We start from the raw sequence: 27,516 nt of genomic DNA, 5'->3' as shown, positions 1-27,516 counted from the left end.
ATATTATTGATGCTGAAATAATTGAAAAGACCCTATCGACTTTTCACCCAAATACTATGATTTTGGCACAACGATATAGAGAGCGGAGTTTCCAAAAATATGGTGCGATGGTATATCTCCTTCTTGTGGTTGAAAAGAATAATGAGTTGCTATTGAAAAACCATCAGATTCGTCCCATAGGCTCTGCCCAGGTACCTGAAGTACATAACACGTCATTCCTGAAGAATGAACGTGGGAAAGGGCATAGAGGAGGACGAGGTTATGGACGAAACTGTGGACGTTGAAATTTCCATAGTCGGTTTCGAAATCAATATCATTCTGGCCACCTGAAGGGGCAACGTGATGGTTAAAACTCAGGCCACTAGAAATGACAACGTGAAGTGCCAAAAGAAAGGCATCCAAGAAGGAGAGAACCGAGGCATATGTCATTGGTGCGGATCTGAGGGACATTGGCAATGTACCTATCGCACACCTAAACATCTTGTTGATCTGTATGGGTTATCCAAAAGAATAATGGAAAGAGAGTAGAAACAAACTTTTCTAATTATAATCTAGTTGATGAACCAATCAATAAGGTCTCAAATGAAATAGATACTGGTGCTAACCTTTATTATGGTTGAGAGGACTAGACTTCATACGTATTGTCTTGCTTTACTTATTACCTTTATGTTTTACTTATTTTCTTTATCTGCTTGTTTCATGTTGTTGTTTGGTATACTCGGTGTGTTTTTAAAAGATGTTTTTCATTTATATATGTATAGAGATGGAAGATATATGCATTATTGATTGCACGACCACACACTATTTTAAAAAGTTAGAAATACTTTCACAGTTGACTAATAAAACCAACTTACATGTCTGGACGGTATCGGGTACATCATACATAATAGAGGTTTCTGAGAAGCTAGTTTTATTCTGCCAAATAAGACGCACATAAGATGCTCTATACTCTAGAAAGGCAACTAGAAACCTACTAAGGTTTAAAGATACTCGTTTGTAATGGTTTCACGTTGAAACTACTGATGAGAATGAAAAAGAATATCTTCTCATCACCTCAAACACCGTTGACAATAAAAAGGTCTTTGAAAAATTTCACTCAATTTCTTCAGGATTATATGTTACAAGAATAAGAGCTATTGAATCTCATAGTGTCAACATTCCCAAAGTCACAAACCTAAAACTACTTTTCCCTTGGCATGAAAGGCTTGATCATCTAGGAATATCTATGATGCGTCATATTATTAAAGAATCTAGAGGACATCCTTTTATAACTCAAAAGGTAATGCCCAAGGTGAACTTCCTTGTTCAGTATGTTCCTTAAAAAGTTTTGATTGTCTGATCATTCCTAGTTAAGCTTCAAACTGAATCCCCGAAATTCTTAGAAAGAATTCAAGGTGACATTTGTGGTCCTATTCATCCATCTTCTGGCACATTTAGGTACTTTATTGATGCGTCAACTCGATGGTCCCTTATATGCCTTTACCAAATTACTTGCCTTAAAAAATCAATAGAGTAAAGAGCTATGTGAGCTACAATTATTTAGTATCTTGTCAAATAGTAGTTCACAAATAAAATCGAATCATATGATTGTCATAGACAATCTTTTGGTTAACTGGTCATTAAAAAGATTTTAGAGATACTAGTGGGGGACTTTTGATAATTGAAGAATGTGCCCTTATTGCATTGTCACAAAGAACTACACTGAGGCACAATAGTATATATGCTGGTTTTGATTCTTCGTTTAATATAAGGTATCTAGAGCCATTAACTGGTGATATTTTTTCTGCTCAGTATGCTGATTTTCATTTTGGTGAATCTATATTCCCTAAAACAGGGGGAGAAAATATTTTGCATAAATTATGTGATATCTTCGAATGCATCAGTTTTGAATTATATTGATCTACTAATAATATGGGTCATAACTTCAAAGAGTTATTTATATGCAAAATATTGATAATCAATGCCGAATTCTTTTAGTGATTTTTAGACATATTATCACACATACATGCTATTAATGCTTTGGTAAGGATTGAAATCCTGATTTATAAATCAATTTTTGAAGAATTGGTTAGAGTATAATAAGCACGCCGGAAGCGTGGGAAATCTATTCGTACATAGGATATTGTACTGTGAAATTACAAATTGATTGTACTTGCCCCAGAAGCGGCAAGCTTTTTGATATATACCCTAAAAGCGGTATTACCCCTTGTAGAGGTTATTGTATTATGCAACGGAAATTAATTAGACTTGCCAAGAAGTGGCAACCATTCCATAAAATACCCCAGAAGTGGTATTACCTCCTGAAGAGGTTTGAGCCCCTGAAGTGGCTGAAACAAAATCCTTAGAAATGAGATTATCTCTGAAAGATGATATTGTCCCAGAAGTGACAAATACATACCCCAGAAGTGGTATTGCCTCCTGAAGAGGTTCAAGCCCCTGAAGTGGCTGTAACAAATCCTCATGAAGAGGAAATTGCCCCAGAAGTGGCACATGCCTCAGAAGTGGCAAATGCCCCAGAAGTGGCAAATGCTTCCATAAAAGCAAAGGTACCTGAAAATTATGAGATCTCAATGAGTTATGTACATAGAGGAAAATTAGTGGATCGTGAGAGTACTCAGATTGATGATGTGTATGTTTTTCCGTGATATGTGATATTATTATAAACTCTGATCCTAAACCACAGTGTGGAGAAGTGTCGACAATGAGATGATTGAATCGTGGGAGTATTGAGATTGATGATATGTATGTGATATTATTATGAACTCCGATCCTGAACCACAAAGTGTGGAAGAGTGTCGACAATGATATGATTGGCCAAAATGAAAATTTGCAATCGAGGAAGAATTGCAATCCTTGCGCAAGGGAAATATATATGGACCTATAATTTAAACACCAGCTGGTGGCGTCCCTGTTGGGAATAGATGAGTATTTGTATGAAAATGAAATGAGAGAAATGAAATTGTGAGATATAAAGCTTGGCTGATAGCCCAAGGATCCTCTCAGAGACCTGGATTTGATTATCAGGAAACATACTCTCCTATAAGGGATAGAGTCACTTTTGTTTCTTAATGGGTATAACTTTAATCACCAGGAAATATACTCTCCTGTAATGGATGAAGTTACTTTTCATTTTTTAATGAGTATGGCTTTGGAAACACGTCTGATGGACGTTGTGATAGCATACTTTTATGGATCACTTGATAGTGATATTTTATAAAAATCCCTGAAGGATTAGAGATAGAGGACACTAAGCCTCGACCATTATATTATGTTATATCCCAACGATTATTATATGGTTTGAAACAATTTGCTCGTATGTGGTACAACATGCTTGGTAAATAATTATTGAATGATGGATATGTTAATAATCAGGTATGTCTTTGCATTTTTATTCAACGTTCACCAACCGTTTTTGTTATTATTGTTGATATGTGGATGCTTTGAATATTATTGGTACTTTTTGAAGATATTACTGATGCTATTAACCATTTGAAAAATGAGTTTTGAAATGAAAGATCTCCGAAAGACAAGATTTTGTTTAGGTATACAGGTGGAACACTTATCTTCAGGCATATTTGTTTATCAATCAAACTACACTGAAAAGGTCCTTGATCGGTTCTACGTGGACAAAGCTCATCCACTAACCACGCCAATGGTTTGTCAATCACTCGAGGTTGAAAAGGATCCCTTCCGTCCTAGAGAACAGGATGAATAAGTACTCGGATCTGAAGTTTCCTACCTTCGTGCAATTGGAGCCCTTATATTGCATTTGTTGTGAACCTGTTGGCGAGATTCAATTCTGGCCCAACTAAAAGATGTTGGATACATGTCAAATCTTCACAAAGGCGATCACAAACAAAGTTACTGGAAATTCATGAAGCAAGCAAATGATGTATTTGGTTAAGACAACTCAAGCAAAGACATGTCTAAGGAGATCGAACAAAACACATATTGTCAGAATTCTTCCATACTCATGAGTTTCAAGAAAATGGTGATATTGATGTACAACAAGTTCGTTCATCCGATAACCTGGTGGATAAAACTGCAAAGTCATTACCGACATCAACATTTGAGAAGTTACGAAGTAATATGGGTATATGGAGATTAAAAAGTCTACTGGATCAAGATGTCGAAATGTGAGTAATTTAATTCAGGAGGAGACTGTACTCTTTTTCCTTCGACAAGGTTTTTTTTATCCCATTGGGTTTTTCCTTGCAAGGTTTTAACGAGGCAGTCAATCTCTATGATAACTCGCATTTGACAATCAAGGGGGAGTGTTATAAAATAATATATTAAGTGATTGTCAAAAGCTTAGTCAAGAAGACTCGCAAAACTTATCAAGTAAGTCTGGCGAAACTTACTAAGGAAGACTCGCAAAGCTTATCAAGGAAGTCTGGCGAAACTTACTAACGAAGACTCGCATAGCTTATCGAGGAAGACTTACGATACTTACTCGAGAAGAATAGTAATACTTAACCTAGAAGTATTGTAAATCTTAGTTAGGAAGATTCATTAACCAACCTCTATAAATAGCTGGTTCAGTTGAAATGAATTCTATTCTGAAATATTCCGAAATACAATTACTTTCTCTCTCCATCTTCTATTCTCTTTATACTTTCCAGGATAGTTTCTTTTCTATCGTTGTATAGTTTAATAGTATATGTTACAAGATTTACAACAAGAGGTGATTTTACTCCAAAATATTAGCTTTAATTATTAGTTTTTAGAATCTCAAAAATAATATCGTATTATCAAAATTACTGTAAGAAAGAAAAAATGAGATACAAATCTATAGATAATATGAATGGATTAATAAGCATAGAAGACCAAACAAGATCAGCTAAAAAATTTATTATTATTAAATTATGATTGGAAAAATGATTATATATATACACATAGAGTTAGATTTTTTGGAGATCAGATAATTTGGAATATTTAGAGACCACATCCTATACCATTAGATTAACATAATAAAGAACAATAAATTTTGAAGAACAAATGATATTTTCATTTATTTTATAATTATCTTCTATTGTCTTGTTTGTGCGCAATCAAAATCTTCTGGTAACAGATTGAATTGACAATTACAAGTAATTATCTTGCCAAATTTTCTCTACCAAATCAATCCAATTATCTCCATGATAAATGCGGTAAAGCAAAACTAATGCATAATAATGTTAGCATAAATCGAAGAACTACAACGGCAGATGTAAGTTCAAAGAGTGTAGAACAACGTCTGAAAAAAACCTGAAAATAATAGTTGAGACATAAGTCGGAAGTAACGAGAACCACTACTAGGGGTGAGCAAAACCGAACCGGAACCGAAAAACCGGACCGAACCGTGTAAATTCGGTTCGGTTCGGTCCTAATTTTCTGAAAGTTCGGTCCATTCGGTCCGGACCGAATAGACCGAAATAAAGTTCGGTCCGGTCCGGTCCGTAAAAAATTATTTCGGTCCGGACCGAATAGACCGAATTGTCCAAAATATATATAATTTTAATTCATATTTATATTATATATGTATCTTATATGTTATAATTATAATATCTAGTTTGTAAATTTAATTATATGTATCTTTAACGAATTGGGGGTGATTAATTAATATGAAAATTTTAAAATAAATCATGAATTTTAATTAAAAAATATAATATTTTTTTATTTTTAAAATAATTTCGGTTCCTTCGGTCCGGACCGGACCGAACCGAATTATTTCGGTTCGGTCCGGTTCGGTCCATTATAAAACTTCGGTCCGGTTCGGTCCGAAAAAAATCTAAACTTCGGTTCTCGGTCTATTCGGTTCGGTCCGGTTTTGGACCGAACCGACCGAATGCTCACCCCTAACCACTACTACATGTGGTGAAAAATTAGGAGACATTTTGTAAGTACATTCGAAAAACCCAAATGATGAGTGTATCCATTGTTATCCGGTCAGATCATATATACTCCCTCCGTCCCATTGGATTGTATATAGTTTCCTTTTTGGGACGTCCCATCAATTGTATACATATCAAAAATAGTAAATTTTTATAATATAAAAAACTTAACTACACCCACTACCTTCTTCCACTACATCTACTTTATACATTAAATATTAGTAGGTCCCACCATTTTACTAACACCATACTCATTTTACACCTTAAATATTAATGGGTCCCACCACTTCACCCACTTTTCTTACTTTTCATCACCAAATTACATTTTTTTTCTTAACCTCCGTGCCACTTCCCATACGTATACTAATCAATGGGACGGAGGCAGGGGCGGAGCGAGATTGAGGCTGGTGGGGGCACTGGACCCCACTAGACTTTTCAATTTGATATATTTATATATGATATATATGCATATAAAACCTGGCTAATTGATTCAACAGATTTTGTTGAATGGGTTCTGTTTTGATTAATAAGGATTAACTGGTTCATATCTTTGGTCTAATATTACTCTTGGTTATAAATTATTACCAATAATGCTTCCTATGTCCGAGTATGCATGTCTTTTTAAAAAATCAAATTTGTCCTATCATTTCTTATATTATCAAATTTGTTATATGAGACGGAGGAAATAATATATTATTAAATTTTTTTGCCCCCACTACCATTTAAGGCTAGCTCGGTCACTGGACGGAGGGAGTATTAATAAGATTTAACTAAAATGTCTGTACGAGAAAGAGCCCCTACCTGCCAAGTTCATATAAACGTAAATGTGATATGTGTATGAGAAGGATGCGACCCAAAATTTGGTAGCCAATGAAAAGGACAAGAGAGGTCTAGAACAAACATGAGCAGCCGAGCAGGAAATGTCGAGTGCGCGTACATTCACATCTAACCTACTTGTATTTGAATACCCAGTCTATTAACTCGTTTTACATGCATAACCTCCAAATTATTGTCATCATTAGTTTAGCCACAGTTGTTGATTATTTTAAGATTTTGGCGTACGTTTTCTATTTCTTTATTCCATCCAGTACCTGCGAGGATATATGTACCCATAAGGATGACTCGTGTTTCGATGATTTCATTTTACTCCAAGCTATTTTTCTATAGGTGTAAATCCTTACTGTTATGTCTTCTATTTTTTTACAGTTTTTCGGTGTTTAATCCAATTTTTTATATTTAAAATTCAACAAAAATAAGCAATATTCCAACACTTTCCAACTTTTATAAAAAATGAATGGATTTTACTAATCCATCTACTTTTTTTTTTTCATTTTTACACTAATTCATACATATAGCTTTACCTCGGTGCTCAAATCATATGTAAACAAATGAGTGAAATGGAGGGAATATAGATTTTTATCTTTCGGTGAAAAAAATTAAATTACATAAAAATTTTATTGGAAACAAAATATCATTTTGACTTTTATCTATATATGTTTTTTATATATAAGTGCATTTTCGTTGATACTGTATGAGTTAATAGCTTCGCTATAGCGGTAGATTGGGGTATTTGGCTTGAAAAAGTTGCTTATATTTACAAGAAATTATTAATTGTAAAGTAAGTTTTAATTTAGAGTTTGATAGATAATATAAATTAGTAATATAATAATAAAACAGCACATATTATTTTTTAAAATGGTCATGAGCCCGATATTTTTTTTTCTTAAGGCATTAACTCTAATTTTATACACGAGGTGTGCATTCAACTGCAATTTTAATACATTATTTACGGTATATAAATTTTAATAGATTGAATCTGATTTTGATATTATGCGATTCTTCGTAAAATATCGCAGAGTTTGATAAAAGTTTTTAGGATTTAAACAAGTACTTCAAAAATTTATGAATTTTATTGGGATTTTGAGAAAAAACTTAAAAACAGATCCTAGAAAATCCAGGGAAGTCCAAAAGAGTTTATCAGTATTTGGATACTATCAGATTTTAATGAATTTTATACAATCTCAATGTAATATAATCAGACTTTAAAGCACAATTATAATCCTCATTAAATACTATCAGATTTTGTAACATAATAATGCCCAAAGTTTTGTTATATTTTTTAAAATCTCAATTGAATATACTCGAATTTCATGAATTAAAAAATATTTTAAAATCTAATTGAATCGAGAGATACCGGATATAGGATATTCTCATCCTTAAATTTTATTCTTCACGTTGATAATAAATTACTAAAATTCGAATCGCTGCGGATTTATGCGATTTGTTTTACAAGTGTGACATTGAACAAAAATAAATAAATTGGAATGTGATTGGGTAAACTGAAAATGCCATATCCCCCCACACACAAAGAATAAGTGGTAATTGGTAAATAAAAAGAAATGGTTGAAGAGTAGACTCGTAGAATGGTAACTTGACTTAATGGGCATGGCACTCAATAAAAAAGAAGAGAAATAAGTGTACGAATGAATTGAATAATGAAAACAAAACACCCATTACATATTCCCTGATGTGATTCACTCATTTCATTTCTCCTTCTCCATTTCCTCTCTACTCATTACTAATTTGCCCTACTTATTCATTCCTCAACTCCACTCTTTTCTCTCCTATCAACCCAAAAATGTCCAGAGAAAGAGGCAAAGAAGTGGGCGAGGACTCCACTCCCAGCCGATACGAATCGCAGAAACGCAGAGACTGGAACACCTTCGGGCAGTACCTGGGGAACCAGAAGCCCCCAGTGTCCATCTCCCAGTGCACCAGCAGCCATGTACATGGTTTTCTGGGCTATTTAGATCAGTTTGGGAAGACTAAAGTCCATGTTCAAGGCTGCGTATTCTTCGGCCAGCCTGAGCCTCCAGCCCCCTGTGCCTGTCCGCTCAGACAGGCCTGGGGGAGCCTGGATGCCCTCATAGGCAGGCTTCGGGCTGCCTATGAGGAAAACGGAGGGTCACCTGACACCAATCCGTTTGCAAGCGATTCCATTCGCTTGCATCTTCGACAAGTCAAGGAGGTCCAGGCCAAGGCCCGGGGGATTCCTTACAAGAAGAAAAAGAAGAACAAGACTACTGGTAGCCAGAGCAGCCACAAAGAGGATCAGGATGAGTCCAGTTCTGCCATTTAGTATCCAAGCTGCCAAAAACATATGGTAAATTAGTTTGATTGTTACAAATATCTAATTAAGTTTGATTGTGGATGATGATTTGAGTTGCTAAAAAGGGCCCATGAAGATTCCTGGAACATCACTAATAATAGATGGTACTAGTAAACAGTGTATGTAAAGACACTAGTACTGAAATATTCCCTGAAACTCTTTCAAACTTTCACATTTTCGTGTCGGTTTTTTTGTTTGTTAGGTTAGATTCTGCATTTTTTCTTGCGCCTCCACTATTCTGCATGGTGCTTTCTAGAACCATACACCCTCTCCTTGCTAATGTAACCATATGATAGTTCGAATGACTAGGGTTGTCGAAAATATAATTTCGGATACGGATCTGCTTGTATTCGAACTTATATCCGATTAGTCCAATAATACTTTTGCTTCCATTCTATAGCTCAGACAGAGCTTGATTAAAATCCACAATATTGCATCTCTGCTTCTTCAACAATCTGCCCACAAACTATTTTTATTACTTAGCAGGCTCCTGTTGCGTCCAATTAACCCTCTTTTCACCATCCAAAATGAGTTTGTTTATATGTAGATTAATCTTTATTAAAAAAATACACATATATTTATTTATCGGAAGAAAAATGATAAATCTTCAACGGGGTTCATGCCGGGGATCGGGATCGCAGAGCAAACTAATAAACGAGGACGAGTTTCGATTTATAGCACTCCCCGGCCCAGAATGACCCGATTACCATCCACCATCAGGACATATGCGTCTTAGCAAATTTTGTAGTTTGTATAGTTTGTATAATTAATCATATTCAAGATAAATGCATTTATACAACTGGTAGTAGGAGGCTTAACCACCGAGAAATATATATCTTGATGAAGCATCAATCTATTAGTGTAAAAGCATGCAAAAAGAATAAACTTGTGTTTTGTTTCAGGTTTGCAGGTTAGACGGAAAGTATGAGAGTTGTTGGCAATGTAGGTCAACTGATATTTTGAAAGGCACTTGAAATGGTGATGGACCATTCTACCAAATGCATTTCCTATCAGTTCCATAACTAATATCAACGCCAGACTAAATAAATCTATCTGCCAGAGTTTTCAGATTCCGGCTGTCCGCTTCATCATCAGGCATGGCGGGGAGGGCTATCGCTAGAAAAAAGAAAAAATGAAATCTGTATTTCACCGATTTATGCAAATATCTTCCAGTGAATTTGGTATGTCATGAACAATATTTCTATTGCCTGTTATATATGCAGTTTCTTGATTCGTATTATATCAGCATATATGTGCCGTGGTGTCTTCTGCATCTGGGTACTCAAAGCAAGTGTTCAAACTGAAAACATTACTATTCCATCATCACAGATTCTGATAGTAGAGAAGCACACTCAAAATTTACGTAATGGCGAGTCATGACTAAATCTAGGCAAGCATGTGCATAGCTACCATCAAACAGATCACTGCCCAAAAACAAAGATGTTCATAGAAGAACAATTCATGTTGATGATTTATCGAGAAAGTAATAGCTATCAAAAGAACAACTAGTCATTAGCTACGCCTGATATTCGGGTATACTATCCCTAACAAGTTTCACCCGCCTGTAAGCAGATTTCTATAGCATTTACCTTTCCAAGCAACCAAACTATACCTATATGTATGTGCAGACCAGAGCTGCCATCTAATATATAATCTCCTCCCATAAAATTAGCCTATGATCGGCCAAGATCCACCACCATCACAGCATCTACAGCTTACTCTCTGTTCCAAAATTTAATTAGTTAATATGCAATTCTTTACAAGTATAAAACAGGAATGAATTCAACAAGAGAAGATAATAGATTCTATTACAGTTGTTACTTTTGCATCTTGTGAAATTTAAGGATTTAAGTTAACGGCAAAAAATTGAAATGCGAGGAATGTTAGAGACATGCCAGAAATTCATAATTGCAGTTGGAACGAAGCTAGCACGCTTATCCCATATAGATTAGTACTCTCATGGGCTCACTAACAGAACTTACATATTAATGAAAAAAGAAAAATTATACTTAAAAACAATAATTTTAAGTGTATTTTTTAATTTTTGTTATACACGAAGAATATTGTTCAAGATGGGTACGAGGACAAACAAACAGATGAAACATGTAACGCTCTAAAGCCTACATCGTAGAGTGATGCACCAGTAAAATGAAATGAATGCTGAGAGGATACCTCTCTTCACTCGGTAAATGAGCTCAACCGCAAGGAACTACAAACACTTCTATGCTTAAGCATCAGTTATGCAATCGAATTTCCACTAGAAAAATGTCTCCATAGGAGTCAACTAATCATGAGCCAGATAAGGGGATACTTTAAAAGGTGTAAATACTATCGAAAACTAATACAAGTAACACAAAAATAGCCTTTACAAAAGACACGCAGAGAGGTTCAAAGGTCAAAACCACCTAGCCTTAACTATTAAGCCAGAAGAATTCCACATTTAAAATCAAACACCAGCAAGATAATTTTGGACAAGTTTACATTAAATTTGTAAAAGAAAACATGAAATTTTGACATGAATCAAAGAAAAAAATTGACAGATTGAACTAAATAATCCACAATGTAGATCCTCTAGTGGAAGCATAAATCTCGAGAACCAAAGAACCAATTTTAATATAGTGTGAGTGTGTGACAATTTCTACCATCAAACCACATTCTCATATCATTACAAGTAGGAGAGCTCCCCGAAAAAATATGCATTACATGTATCATTCCCTCCACTGAAAGGTGAATCAAACCTAGTTACCCTTTAAGCATAAAAAAAAACAGAGAGGACTTTAACATGCTTCATTCTCTTTTTCTTGTTACTAAAACCACAAACAAGCACAAAGGCTTCCACAAATATAATTTCCATACTAGCATTGTATTCAAAAAGGACTCATGACATTATATGCAACAAAATTAGAACATTCAAATTGACATAAAAGAAAAAAGAAGTTGCTACCTTTATCATCATCAACAGCTCCAACTTGCTCATTCCCATCAACCTTCATCCTCAGTTCCGAAACATAATTCATAATCTGCACATTCAAATCAATAGCTAACTTCATCTTATGCTTCTCCAACTCAATCATGCGATCCATCTTCTCCCTCTCCACCCTCTCATACCTCTCCCCAAACTTCTCAATGGCCTCCGCTACCTTCCTAATCTCCCCTTCCCCGCCATCCTCCTCTTCCTCCGCCACAATCTTCGATGCCAACTCCGCCATTGCATCAAACTTTCTCTTCCGCGCATCCCCATTACCAGCCCCCATCACAATTTCCGGCGCCAGCCGCTTACTACGGCGACCCACCGGAATTTCAAAAGTCGCCGGAAAACTCATTTTCCTCCCTCGCCGGCAAATGGGTTGCCCATCCTCCGGCGCCGGAGCCGCACTTCCGATCAAAAAATCGAGAAAATCAAAAAACGGCCACTTGGGCACATAATTTCCGGCTGACTCGAGAACCCTGATTTTCTCCTTCTTATACTTCTTCTTCACCGTATCAATCCGATTCTTCACCTGAGCGTCCGTACACGAAAACTCGCCTGCGTGCCGGAGATTGACAGCGTCGGTGACTTGTTGCCAGTGAGTCTGCTTCAAGCTGCCGCGATTAAGCTCCTTGTACTTATCACCCCATGTCTCTATAAGCGTTTTAGTAGCTTCATTGGACCATATAATCTCCCGGGTCGGATCCAACTTCTCCATCCGTGTCGGAGGAGAAATGGGGTTCTCGTCTGTGTCGCCGGCCGTGATCGGAAGCTGGCTATTTCCGGTGAAAGAGCGTCGGGAAGCCGAAAGGGCAGACCATGAAGGAAGAGGACGGTGAAAAGATCGATGGGAAGTTGTCATGTGTGTGTATATGTATATCTATGTGTACGTAAGTGTGTGTAGCCGGCGGTGTAGTACGGCGTGATGATGAAGATGATATGAGGGAGTAGTAGTATAGAGACATACAAGAGTGGTTTACAATATTTTATATTTGTTTCTTCATTATTTTAAATTCTCATGCTTATTTAATTCATTTATTTCATTTTTCTGTATCTTTTATTCATTTTAATTGTTACACATTAGATTAAATATTTAAATACTTACATTATTCAAATTTTATAGAACTATTGAAAACTAAATTATTATCGATCACAGATGCCTAATCTATAATACTATACGATCATTGGTGACTAATCTATAATACTATACGATCATAAACCACGTATTATATTATGATAAGTTCGTACAATTTATAATACTAAAATTTGATTTTATTATATAATTTTTGTCATTTCAAAATTATATCTTTTTATCTTTAAAAAGATATATAAATTATATTTAACTTTTTCAACATATTATACTTGAAAAATAAACACAAATTAGTATATAACTCTCATTAATTCTAACTTTTATTTTAACGTGTGTTTTTTTTCAAAACGAATACAAACAACACATGTCATTATAACAAGATAACATGAGTATAATTTACGTTATTAAAATTTCATTTGGTCACATTTTTTTATCATTCATAGATTACTATTTTGTCTATTATTGTTCTGAAAAATATAAATATAAAACAATATTTCTTCTTGGTTAATATATACTGCTCGAAAACAAACATAAATTATCACTCAATCCTTGTTAACTCTAACTTTTTAAACTTGATGTGTTTTATTCCAACACAAACACGATCTATGTATGTCACTGTAATAAGCGAACATGAATATAATTTGTAATACTGAAATTTGATTTAGTCCTATATTTTTTGCCATTCGTAAATTGCCATTTTTTCAATTAAGACGAAACACTTGACAAGGCAGATATTGAAATCCAGGCGGGACAAACTCCCGAACTGTCAACAACAAACTGATTTTGAAACAAAGAATGAACTAAACAAATAGTCATTTTGTTTTCAGATCGCTTAACACATTGAATATTCATATTCTTTGATCCAAAAAGTATTATACTGATATCTCGAGCAATCCAACCTACATCAGTTATGAAACTAGTAGCATCGCAATTGACCTTCACATAAGCATCATCTGTAGTCCAATGTTCAGAACTATCAGTCAAATCAACTGATCCTGGAGAACCAAACGTCCCCAAAACATGAACAATTTTTTGTTGTAAAAGGCGAGCTCTTGCGGTATCCACCATCGTCCCAAAATCGATGCGAGTTTTACAGATCTCCCAAAATACCGTATAAATTCTTTTCATAATGATAACCGAAAAACATACCAAGACACATAAGAATAACAAAATATAACACACTGACATCTCAAAAAGATGGGCACAAACTAACATCCCAAAAAGATGGGCACGACTAACAACCTTGATAACAAGGTACTCAACAAGAGCGAATGGGTTAATTGGCGAGGGAGATGAAGATCTGGAAGGCGGAGAAGTGACGGCTGAAACCCTAATACGGGAGTCGACTCACAAAACAAGGGAGAGCACGTAATTGCACTTTGTTTTTAACAATATCTCTTCTTAGTTATAACGTATTCGTGAAAAGAAACACGAACATGTATGTCTTTTTAACTCTGACATTATCTATTTCAAGATAAACAAGAGTCCAAAGAAGATACTTCAAATGATATATCTTTTCTTATAAATGAAGAAACATAAAATGTGACTTAAAATTTATCAAAATACACATGATCACATATTAATATTAGAAAAATAATTATAGATAAATAATAAAAAAATTGTTGTTTAAACTACTTCTTTACAATATAAAAAAATTGTGAAAGCTAAATTTGTAAAAGAAAATATAATCAAATGGTTTATATGATTTAATCAAACTTATGGCATCCAACAATACTAAAAAATAATAAAATAATATTACAAATTAAATTATAAATACAACATTTTGAACTGTATATGAAATACTGTTCAAATATTAAATTATTATGATTAAGAACAAAATGATTACTCAAAAAATACGAGAATAAAGTGATTTAATATTGAATAATAATGAAATGGTGACACAAACTTATCTATATTGAATAATATGCAAAGGTCCTAGGCCAAATACGCCTCGTATATGGTGTATCGTTGGCTGTCTGGGCGCAGCCTCTCATGAGCCATAGCATCAGATCGTTGTACAATCGATCAGAGACTTGTAAATTTTGTGGTTTAACTCTCTCAAATTTCTCGGCTCCCCAAGCATATCTATATATTTTCCTCAAATTAATAAGAAATGAGATCAATCGAGGGTGAGCGACATTGTTGGACTTCGTAGGAAACAATATCGCCTCACAAAAAGTAAAAAACGTATCCCCCGGCCGGGTGTAGGAAACAATACTTTTCTCTAAAAGAACTTAACTTTACACCATCATGGTCCAGAGCTGATTCCCTTTGTTCATATGAAAGTTCTGGATCAGGCCATTTAAGTAACCATGTCTTTGTCACCGCAATATAAAAGTCGAGTCTGACCGACTCTACAATAATTGGTAGACCAGTCAATATGTATATATCTTCTTGGATCACTGCCATCTCCCCGAAAGTGAAGTGAATCGTGTTCTTTTCTGACCTCCAACGCTCCACTAAAGATGTGATTAAGCAAACATCATTTTGCATAACCGTTTGCGGATTTTTAAATTCCCGAACCCCCTTTGTTGCAATAGATACACTTAGTAGTCATGTAATCTCCATTGATTGAGATGTGACATACTTTGACAGATTTGGAGTTTATCATATTATTTCTCATTCCAAATTGTCGTGCTTATATGATTCTCTTGCTTATTAAGCACATAATCATCAACTGGTCCACAAGAATCTTTCGCTATATCTACGATTCAAATTAAATTATACCATTATTATCGACGTCAAACAAACAAACAACACAATAAATACGCAATTATCGCTAACAATTCTTTCAAAACTCAAAATCAAACCAACAATTCCCACCAACAATTTTAACTACCAATATAAAAATTCGAACTAGCAACAAAAGTAAAACTAATTCATACTACAATATTTGAATTTACTCATTCAACATTAAACTAAAAATTCTAACTAAAAAAATCGATATATCCAAAAAGAGTCAAACTTTACCAAAATTTACACTATCAAACTCAAACTCAAAAACAAAATTGAACTAAAAATTCAAACCGACAATTTTATCAAAATTATAAATCTAACTACTAATTAAAAAATCAAAACTAAAAAATCGACAAATCTAAAAAAAGTAAACTTTATCAAAATCTACACACACACACACATATTTATTTATATATGTATACATATATTCATAAAAATTCAGAACTTACATACAAAGAAACATACATATACACACACAAATATACATACACATATATACATACATATATATATGTGTGTATGTTTATATATATATATATATATATATATATATATATATATACATATGTCAATTGAAGAAAATACTCACTTAATTTGGTTGGAGTCGGCTTAAATTAGGTTGGATAGCCTCAATATCTCCTCAAAATCACCTAAAAATCACCTCCAAATCGGTTGCTAGGATTTGTAGTTGTGTTTGTTTTTACATCCACAATATGTTGTATAATAGAATTAATCCAGTTTCACTTAAAAAAAACCCGACTCGTTTATTATAGAGCGAAAGTGTAGAAGGGTAAAGTGGGAAAGAAAACCTACTGGACTTACATCGTAGTATATAGTGTAAACGCTGTATAATGCACCGTAAAGCTTTTTTATCCTCGTTGATTGTTTACTGAATGTTAGAGATGGTTGAACATAACTATATATAGAGAGAGAGTCTTACTTCATTAGAAACCTCCTTATTCTAAAAACTAAAAACCAAGCTGGAATATCACTAAATCCTAAAGGAAATACCACTAAATTCTAAAACAACCACATCTCCACCTCCATCTTCACTAACCCCACCTTCATATCCGCCACTGCCATCACCTTCATCGTCGCCTCCTCCATAACCACTACCACCTATATGCCGCCCGCCCCCTCCATAACCACCACCTCCATCTCCACCTCCATTATTTCTCTAACAACACAATCTCCAACTCCATCTTCACCAGCCTCATCTTGGTCGCCGCTTCAACCTCCTTCAGCCCCGTTCATACTTCTTTCTCCACCTCGGCTCAACTTCAAAAGGCCACTATTCCGGCAACGCTCCAACCCCCTACTTCAAGCCGCCCAGACCTCCGCTACAATCAATCCTTCGTCCATCTCCACTTTGACCTCCACCAACTCCACCACCGTCACCACCATCTGAATCGAAAACATGAACAGATCTGGAGATTTTTAGCAGTTTCTGGAACACATCTGAAGATTCTGGGGCAGTTTCTGCAAGTTTTCACTAATTCCTACAACACAGATCACTAAATCCTAAAGAGAATATCACTAAATTGTACAGAGAATATCACTAACTTGTATTTGTTTCTAGTTTTTATTGTAATACGCTCATGATCAAATACAAACCAATCTTAAAATAAAAACGAAAAACCACTATTGAAACTCCTTTAATTACTAAAGGCACTCACCTACACTAATAACCCAGCATAACAACCCCACCCAGATCTGCCCCATATCTCTCCACTCCTTCCACCTCTGTTGTCACACCCAAACCAACACTACCACCCACCTCATCGCCCTGATTTCGCCATCATCTTCACCAACTCTGTCCCTCCCTCTCCCCGTCATCACTATCCTCATCGTCTCTCTGTCATCACCAACTGCTGTACATTTTAGTGATATTCGCTTTAGAAATTAGTGATATTCGCTGTAGAAATTAGTGATATTCATTATAGTCTCTAGAACTTGATGAAAACTTCCAGATCTGTTCTTGTTTGTTGATTCTGGTGGTGGTGCCGATGGTGGAGATGGAGGTGGTAGACATGGAAGGGGCAAGGGCGTGGATGATGCGGGGGTGGGGGTTGAGATGGCGGAGGTGGAGGTCGAGGTGGATGTATGGCAGAGGTAAGGGCTGAGATAACGCGCGGAGGTGAAGGTGGTGTTGGTAGGAGTCGAGGTGGAGGTGGTGGTGGCAGAGGTCGAGATGAAGGTGGTGGAAGAGGTGGAGGTGGGGTGGCTGTTGATATAGTTATAGAAATCAATGATTTATGTTGTGCAAATTAGTGATATTCGCTTTACAAACTAGTGATATTCGCTTTATAAATTAGTGATATTCGTAAACTCCAGAGCAGAAACTCACATTTGTTGTGTTTCAAAACGAAAATCACCTATAAACGAGAATATCAGACTTTAAAACATATAAATTTTGCTCATAACACTAATAAGACGCTGTAATTACATCTTGAAATCGAAGAAGATGAATAATGGAGAGAAAGTGGGTTTGTGTTAATATGTAAGAGTTTATATGTATAATTCGTGTATATGTCAGGTGCTATGTTATAACGATGGGCACCAGTTGTAATAGTAATGGGCTGGGCTGATTATTGTGTGGGTTGGGCTGTAGTTTTTAGTTTGTAGATTAAAATGGTTTGTATTAGAACAAGACTATCTCTCTCTCTCTCTCTCTATATATATATATATATATATATATATATATATATATAGGGTAGCACTCCATAGCATACCCTCTTATATGGAGTTACGTAGCACACCATTATAAAGATATACATAATATATATTTTATTATGTTAGATATAATTGATGATTACTAATGTTCTTAAAGTTTGTGTTAGAACAGGAGTGATCATAGTTTAAGCTGGAAGCTGATCAGAGTTTAATAAAGTCTGACCAGAGTTTGATAAAGTCTGATCAGAGTTTACATAGTCAAGACTCGTCAGAGTTTACACGTGGAAAGAGCTCAGAAGCGGATATACTTCAAGGAAGGATAGAAGCGGAGGAGTGATTTGCTGACTATGGAAACCAAACAGAAAACAGTAGCAATCTTTGATTGATAGAATACATAGCTGATTTATAGGATATCAAATCAGAGATTGATTTTGTAACTGTGTATATATAGACACAGATTAGGGTTACTCTATACGAGTTGAGTTATCGAGTATATTTTACAGAACCCTAGCAGCTCTTAGTGATAATATATAAATCACTGAGAGAGTTTTTGTAACCTACTAAGCTTTGTGAATAAGAGTTTACTGCTTTCAATCTCTTATATTGTTATTCTGTGTGATTGATTGTGTTCACTATATTAATCTATATAGTGAGTTCATAGGACCTAACAAGTGGTATCAGAGCCAGCTCTGTTAAGATAACTACAGTGAGATCTTAATCACAATCATGTCTGAAAAATCACAAGCTTCGTCTTTTAGAGTTCCAGTCCTTAAGGCATCTGAATATCCAGTCTGGAAAGAAAGAATGATTATATTTCTAGACTCTGTCGATCCAGAATACCTTGACAGGATCTATGATAGACCACATATGCCCACCAAGCTCTCTGTTGGGATTACAGATGAGCCTCAGAAGATGATTCCAAAGGAGAAGAAAGATTATACCCCTGAGGACATCTTGTCAATTGGTAAAGACTCAAAGGTGAAACACCTTCTGCACAGTGCCCTTGATAATGCAATGTCTAATAGGGTGATTGGGTGCAAAACTGCTAAACAAATCTGGGATGCTCTGGAAACCAGATGTCAGGGAACTCAAGCCATCAAGAAGAACAGAAGAACCATCCTTACACAGGAGTATGAGCACTTTGACTCAAAATCTGGTGAGTCCTTGACAGATCTGTATGACAGATTTGTCAAACTGTTGAATGACTTATCTCTGGTGAACAAGGAATATGATCTTGAAGACTCAAACCTCAAATTCCTTCTGGCTCTTCCTGAAAAATGGGATTTGAAAGTCACTACAATAAGAGACAATCTTGATCTTGGAGAAATGTCTCTTGATGATGTTTTTGGAAGACTGAAGACTCATGAACTTGAGATGGAGCAGAGGAGCAAACGTCATGGAGGCAAATCAAAGTCTGTTGCTCTAAAAGTTCAAGAGGAAGCTGCTAAGAGCAAAGGAAAAGCTCATGTCACAAAGTCTGACATTGAGTCATCAAACTCTGATGACTCAAACTCTGATGTTCCCTCAGACTCTGAAGACAGTGATGATGAGATGATGCAGTTAGCAGCATTGATGGTGAAAAGCTTCAAGAAGTTGGCTTACAAAAAGTTCAACAAAGGCAAAAGTTTCTCAAGGAAAGACAGAAACTCTGACAGAGTTTATGATAAGAAGAACTTCAGGAAGAATGAGGGCAAGGAAGGAAAAGCTGGAAAAGCTGACAAGTATACCTGTTTCAACTGTGGTGAAAAGGGTCACTTTGCATCTGAATGCAAGAAAGCCAAGAAAGAAAAAGAAAAAGCCTTTATCACCAAGAAAGGAAACTGGACAGATACATCTGATTCAGAGGAAGAAGCCAATTATGCTCTGATGGCAAACACTGACAACAACTCTGAATCTACTGCTAAGGTACCTCATTCTACTCTTGCCTTTGATACTGAGATATAACTGAGTTAAGATTGTTCCTTAAAACTTTGCATATCAGCTTTAGAGATCAGACTTTAGAGAATGAAAGATTAAAATCTGAAACTCTAAGTGTAAAGAAAAGGAATGATTATCTAGAAAAAGAATTAGTTCAGATGTTAGAAGTTCAGAAAGAGAGAGATGATGCTGTCATTGTCAAAGATGAACTATTAAAGAGGTATGCATCTCTTCAATCAGAACTTGCTAAGGAAAGGGATATTATTAAGACATGGACTAATTCAGGCAAAACTACTCAGGATATCTTAGGTAGTGGAAACTGGAAGAAGGGACTAGGTTACACTGATAACACAGAAGCTGAGTCATCAAAAACAGAGTTTGTTAAAACAAAAAAACCTAAGGTTAAACCTGTTAAATTTGTTGCTGAATCCTCTAAGTCTAAACAGAGTAGATCAGAATCAGAGATTAACAACAATTTAAAATCTGATAAGCCCAAACAGGTTAACATAGGACTGATGACTCAGAAACACCTTAAGCATAAGCTTAAAGAGGTAAAGTCTGATAACAAAGACAAGGAGCCTAGGAAAAATAGAAATGGCAAGGTTGGAATAGACAAGAGTAATAACTACATGCCTGTTCCAAATGCACCTAGGAAGACATGCCATAACTGTGGAAATACTAATCATCTTGCTAATTTTTGCAGGAAGAACAAGGACATTAACTCCTTACCTACAAAGTCTGGAGTTAGAAAAAGTAGTATTAGATATAAACCACAAGATCCATGTTTTCATTGTGGTAGTTTATGGCATTCTATTTATACTTGCAAAGAATATCATAGTTTGTATTATGATTATTATCAATTGAAACCTTCTTTGAAAAAGGTTATTAAAAACTCTGCAAGTACAAAATCTGTTTCTAGTACAAACTCTGTTCGAAAGTCTGTTAGCTCAAACTCTGATAATAAGAATTCCGCTGCAAAAGCTAACAAACTTAATAAGGCCAAGGGATCCAAGCAAGTCTGGGTCCTTAAAACTAACAATTAGTGGTCTTTGTGATTGCAGGGCAACAGGAAGAATATCCTAGTCTTGGACAGTGGATGTTCAGGACACATGACTGGAAATAAGGCCCTGCTGTCAGAGTTTGTGGAGAAAGCTGGCCCAAGTGTTTCTTATGGAGATGGCAACATAGGAAGGACTCTGGGATATGGCAACATCAATCTTGGAAATGTCATCATCTCAAATGTAGCTCTTGTTCAAGGGCTAAAACACAATTTACTCTCTGTCAGTCAGATCTGTGACAGAGGATATCATGTTGATTTCTATGAACAACACAGTGAGATAGTAAGCAAATCAACAGGCAAGGTGGCAGTGATTGCTCACAGACATGGAAACATTTATGAAATCAACTTGCCTACAAACTCTGAAGGAAAAGCAATTTGCTTATCAACAAGAATCTCTGCAGAAGAAAGTTGGAAGTGGCAAAAGAAGCTCTCACATCTCAATTTCAACTCCATAAATGAGCTTATAAAGAAAAAGCTTGTGAGAGGACTCCCTGAATCACTACTCACTTCAGATGGTCTATGTGATTCATGTCAAAAGGCCAAGCAGAGAAAGACATCCTTCAAGAGTAAGACTGAATTCTCAATAAAGAAGCAATATCATCTTCTACATGTTGATCTATTTGGACCGGTTAATGTACCATCCATTGCAAGGAAGAAATATGCTCTTGTCATTGTTGATGAGTATACTAGATACACTTGGGTATATTTTCTTCACTCTAAAGATGAAACAGCTTTGCATCTGATGGATCATGTGAAGCAACTGGACCATGGATCTGAAGACAAAGTAAAGATCATTAGAAGTGATAATAGAACTGAGTTGAGAAATTCAACAATGGAAGAGTTCTACAAAGAAAGAGGTGTGGTGCAACAATTTTCTGCACCTGGAACACCACAGCAAAATGGTGTTGTTGAAAGGAAAAACAGGACTCTAATAGAAGCTGCCAGAACTATGCTTGATGAGGCTAAATTACCTACTTATTTCTGGGCAGAAGCTGTTCAAACAGCCTGTTTCACTCAAAATGCAACACTGATTAATAAGCATGGCAAGACCCCATATGAGATGGTAAAGAAAAAGAAGCCAAATCTGAAGTACTTTCATGTATTTGGGTGCAAATGCTTTGTATTGAAGACTCATCCAGAACAGCTTACCAAGTTTGATTTAAAAGCTGATGAAGGCATTTTTGTAGGTTATCCTCTGACAACAAAGGCCTTCAGAGTCTATAATCTAAGAACCAAGGTGATCATGGAATCCATACATGTGTCATTTGATGACAAGAGAATTATGGGTTTAGCAGATATGGATGATCATGAAGAACTGCATTTTGAAAATGAAGAAATATTCTCTGATTCCACAAACTCTGATGAACAGTCAAACTCTGACTGTGAGCAAAATACAGCAAACTCTGGTGAAAATTTACAAGTTCATGATGATGAAGCATATGTTGAGGGGGAGCATCAGAATGTTTCAGACTCTACCCAAGACTCAAACTCATCAGAGAATGCTGACTCAAACTCATCAGAGAATACTGATTCACACTCTGATAGCACAAATTCAGGGGCAGCTACAGAGAAAGATCAACAGAATCAAGAGAGCATGGATCAGGGGGGAGGATCCAATGATGAAAGTAGCCAACTTCCACATGCTAGGAAGTGGACAAAATCTCATACACCTGATTTGATAATTGGAAATCCAGAAGCAGGTGTGCAAACAAGGACAGCTACAGCAAATGAGTGTTTACATCATTGCTTTCTGTCACAAACAGAACCTAAAAAGGTGGAGGAAGCTCTTCAAGATGCTGACTGGATTCAAGCAATGCAAGAAGAGCTAAATGAGTTTGAGAGAAATAAAGTCTGGACCCTAGTACCAAGACCTAAAGATAGATCTATAGTTGGTACAAAATGGGTTTTCAGAAACAAAACTGATAGTGAAGGTGTCATTACAAGGAATAAAGCAAGACTTGTGGCAAAAGGGTATTCACAACAGGAAGGTATTGATTATAATGAGACATTTGCTCCAGTTGCAAGATTAGAGGAAATTAGAATCTTTCTGGCCTATGCTGCACACAAGAAATTCAAGGTATTCCAGATGGATGTCAAGAGTGCTTTTCTTAATGGGAAACTGGATGAAGAGGTATATGTTGAACAACCTCCAGGATTTGTGGATCCAAAGCATCCAGACTATGTCTACAGATTGGACAAAGCTCTCTATGGACTAAAGCAGGCTCCAAGGGCATGGTATGAAACTCTAGCTCAATTTCTTATTGAAAGTGGATTCACTAGAGGTACCATAGACAAAACCTTGTTTTATTTGAATCATGGTAATGATCTGCTTTTAGTTCAAATCTATGTTGATGATATCATTTTTGGTTCCACTAATGCTAAACTCTGTCAAAGATTTGCCAAGCTCATGCAGTCTAGGTACCAAATGAGCATGATGGGGGAACTAAGTTATTTTCTGGGATTACAAGTTAAACAGACTGAAGATGGGATTTTTATCAATCAAGCCAAGTATACCAGAAATCTCTTGAAGATATTTGGTATGCAAGACAGTTCAGCTGCAACTACTCCTATGACAACTGCAACCAAGCTAGACAAAGATACTGGTGCATCAGTGGATATCACAAACTGTAGAGGAATGATTGGATCTTTGCTTTATCTGACTGCAAGTAGACCAGACATAATGTATGCCACATGTCTATGTGCAAGATTTCAGGCAGATCCAAGAGAGCCTCATCTGATTGCAGTAAAGAGGATATTCAGATATCTCAAGGGAACCACATCATTGGGATTATGGTATCCTAGAGAATCAGATTTTAGTCTAATTGGATACTCTGATGCAGACTTTGCAGGTTGCAAAATTGACAGGAAAAGCACAAGTGAGAGTTGTCAATTTCTGGGTGGAAGTCTTGTTTCTTGGTACAGCAAGAAGCAAAAGTCAATATCAACATCAACAGCAGAGTCAGAGTATATAGCTGCAGGCAGCTGCTGTGCTCAAATTCTTTGGATGAAGAATCAATTGTTGGACTATGGGTTATCTTTTTCTAAAATTCCTATTTATTGTGATAACCAAAGTGCTATTGCTATGACAGGAAACCCAGTTCAACATTCTCTGACAAAGCACATCAGTATAAGATATCATTTTATAAGGGAGCATGTGCTGGAAGGAACCATTGAACTTCACTTTGTTCCCACTGAACAGCAGCTAGCAGACATATTCACCAAACCACTATGTGAAGCAACCTTTACTAGGCTGGTGAATGAGCTAGGAATGATATCAGGAACTGAGTAAACATAATGGTCAGATCTTTCAAGTTTAAATTGTCAAATTACCATATGTGTTGCTCACAAATTTGCCATGATATACTCTGATTGTTAAACTCTGATGACATTCTCTGATGATATACTCTGTTTGTCATTCTCTGACGATATTCTCTGATGTTTGTAAACTCTGAATCTTGATAAATGATCTCATTTTATTTCTTTGAGACAAATAACCTGTGAAGATACTATGAAGAATGATCTGAATTAGTAATCATGAATCTCAGTTAAATTCTTCAATCTTGATCTCAATTTTGTGCAACTGTATTACAGAAGAAGTATGTTAATATCATTGAGACTCTTTTACTTCACATATCTTAAGTATAAGTGAGACTGATTAATTTGAATTTTCTCTCATTAAATTAGAGATGCACAGTGGTTATAAACTCTGATGACTTTATATATATAAGCCAATACACCCCAGATGATAAGCATGGTACTCCTTTGAGATCTTAGATGTCTATATGACAGTGACTGGGAAGACCCAAACATTTGCTGGTATTAAGTAATTGCTAAGATTTTATAATCTATGGTGACCAGTCACAATCTCTGATTACTGGAGAAATACTGATGCAATATTATATTTAAAGGTCGTGCCTCATTTGCCCTGAGAAGCGTCCTTACAAAAAAAAATATATAAAAAAAATATATATATATATAGGGGGTATTTAATTGCATAATTCTTCATCAGAGTATGTCACTTCTCTATGTCTTGAGAGTTTGAACAGATTATATTTGTCTTACTTATTCTTAGGAAATCATGAAATTCTTTAGTCTCTGATTTAATATGTTAGATCACACACATTATTTCACAAGCACATTATTGAGCTATGGATTTTATGACAAACTCTGATTTTTTGATGAACTTTCTAATCATTATGTCTTATTCTGAGGTACTTAGAAATTTATTTTCTTTGTTTTACATCTCAGAGTTTAAAATTCGAAGGAGTTTATCTTGATTTTTTTAAATCCTGTACATCTCAGGAGTTTAAATATTCAGAGAATGTGAAGAGAGTGTTCCAAACGGCTGTATTGTTAGTGGGCTAACATGTAAAACATTTTAATAGGAGAACGTGTAATCAGCATTTATAACTGCACAAGTTTTACTGCGCTCATGATTACTCTTTTCTTTTCTCCATGCCACTAACACTCATCTACCAGTTAAAATCTGACAGGTGTACAGCTAAACAAGAGTCCAAGCGTGTACAGCTAAACAAAATCTTAAGAGTTTATCAAATCAGATTTTATTGCTTGTTATTCTCTTATACACTTCATCTTTACACACACTCTCTCAACAAACTCTTAAGCTTTTCTCTCTGCAACTCAAATCTTCTCTTACACACTTTCTCAAACACCTTTCTTCCTTTACAAACTCTGTTCTAATGGCAACTTCAGCGTTTATTCATGCAGGTGTGGAATTTGTTCCCAACAACCACGCTGCCATTCTTAACACAGCAGATGCTCCAAGGGATTATCATCCAATCCAGCAATTCCTGGCACAGAGTGCCCTGGCTACTGCTCTTACCGCTCCTGCCAGACTCTCTGGAAGCCAGATTATCACTTTTTGGAGAACAGGGCAATATGATAATGGTGGTGCAGATGGATCACCATCTATTGTGTTCGAATATGAAGGGGAAGAGTATGCTGTTACTCCAGCCACAGTTCGTCAAGCATTCAACATGCCAGAGAATACAGCTTACATCACAAATGGAGATACAAATCTAAGAGGCATGATGAATGCTCTGGGCTACAGTGAATCGCTTGATAAATTGGGTCAATTAAAGCGTCTAGGACTAAGAAGGGAATGGAGCTTCTTCTTTGACTGTATCACGAGGGCTTTCCAGAAGAAAAGCACCAACTGGGATGCTATACCCATGGATATGCTACAAATTGGGTATTCTCTGATCTACTCTACTAATTTTGATTTTGGTAGATTAGTTCTTAGAAATATTGGTGAAAGAATGCATAAAAATAGACAAATCATATATTTCTCAAGATTTTGTCAATTACTGTTTAATGCCACTGTTGGTGAGGTGGAGTTTGCTGTTGATGATGAGATCAAGCCCTTTAGGCTTCATAAAAGGGTGTTCAAGGACCTCATCTCAAAAGATGAGAAGTATTCAATCCAGAGGCCTCTCCTAATTCCAGCTCCAGTTAAAGCTAGGATGGATTTGCCCCCAGTCCAACAACAACCCCAACAACAACAACCTCAACCTTCCAGACCTCCCACAGCAAGCAGATCTTCTGCATCCAAGTCAAAAAGGGCTACAAAGTCTGATGCAGCCCCTACCACTGTGAAGACCAGAACCTCTGTTGCTACACAAGTTCTGAAGACAAAGTCTGATGTGTCAACAAACTCTGATACAGTTCCTACTGTAAACTCTGACACAGTCTCTAAGACTTTAAACTCTGAAGCTGCTTCTCCACCAAAGCAGAAAAGAAGGAGACTTGTTGCAGCTTATGAATATGATGATCTGGAACCCTCTCATGCAACAAACTCTGAACCTCCTCAGGCCAGCCCTCAGTCAAGAAAGGTCAGATTTAAAGCAAGGGCAAACAAGCCTAAGAAGGCAAAGGTACCCATTACTGAGATCACTGATTTCACTGTTGAGGAAGAGCAAGCACCATCTACTACACTTCCTGATTCTTCTCAAGCTCTGATGGTGCATCCTCTTCAAGCTGTTCCACTCTCTACTGCTACAGCATCTTCTA

At 36.0% G+C, this 27,516-nt stretch overlaps 1 protein-coding gene and 1 non-coding gene across 2 annotated transcripts; one reads left to right on the top strand and one right to left on the bottom strand.

Moving 5' to 3' along the window:
- The first annotated feature begins 8,220 nt into the window (after positions 1-8,220).
- LOC108221314 (uncharacterized) lies at positions 8,221-10,282 on the top strand. Its single transcript, XR_010292266.1, has 2 exons — positions 8,221-9,036; positions 9,945-10,282. It is a non-coding gene; the product is annotated as an uncharacterized LOC108221314 (transcript).
- Positions 10,283-10,467: 185 nt separating this feature from the next.
- On the bottom strand, positions 10,468-12,970 carry LOC108220022 (trihelix transcription factor ASIL2). Its single transcript, XM_017393656.2, has 2 exons — positions 11,987-12,970; positions 10,468-10,764 (listed from the first exon to the last, which is right to left on the bottom strand). Exons 1-2 carry the CDS (start codon positions 12,870-12,872, stop codon positions 10,751-10,753), a joined length of 900 nt encoding a protein of 299 aa, XP_017249145.1. The 5' UTR covers positions 12,873-12,970; the 3' UTR covers positions 10,468-10,750.
- Positions 12,971-27,516: the final 14,546 nt, after the last annotated feature.

This window comes from Daucus carota, chromosome 5 (assembly GCF_001625215.2).
Source record: "Daucus carota subsp. sativus chromosome 5, DH1 v3.0, whole genome shotgun sequence".
Lineage (NCBI taxonomy): Eukaryota > Viridiplantae > Streptophyta > Magnoliopsida > Apiales > Apiaceae > Daucus > Daucus carota.
This window is presented reverse-complemented; position numbering and strand designations above follow the sequence as displayed.

Bases quoted from the DNA above. Each gene is read 5' to 3' on its own strand.
- LOC108220022 (XM_017393656.2), bottom strand. From the start codon at position 12,872: ATGACAACTTCCCATCGATCTTTTCACCGTCCTCTTCCTTCATGGTCT.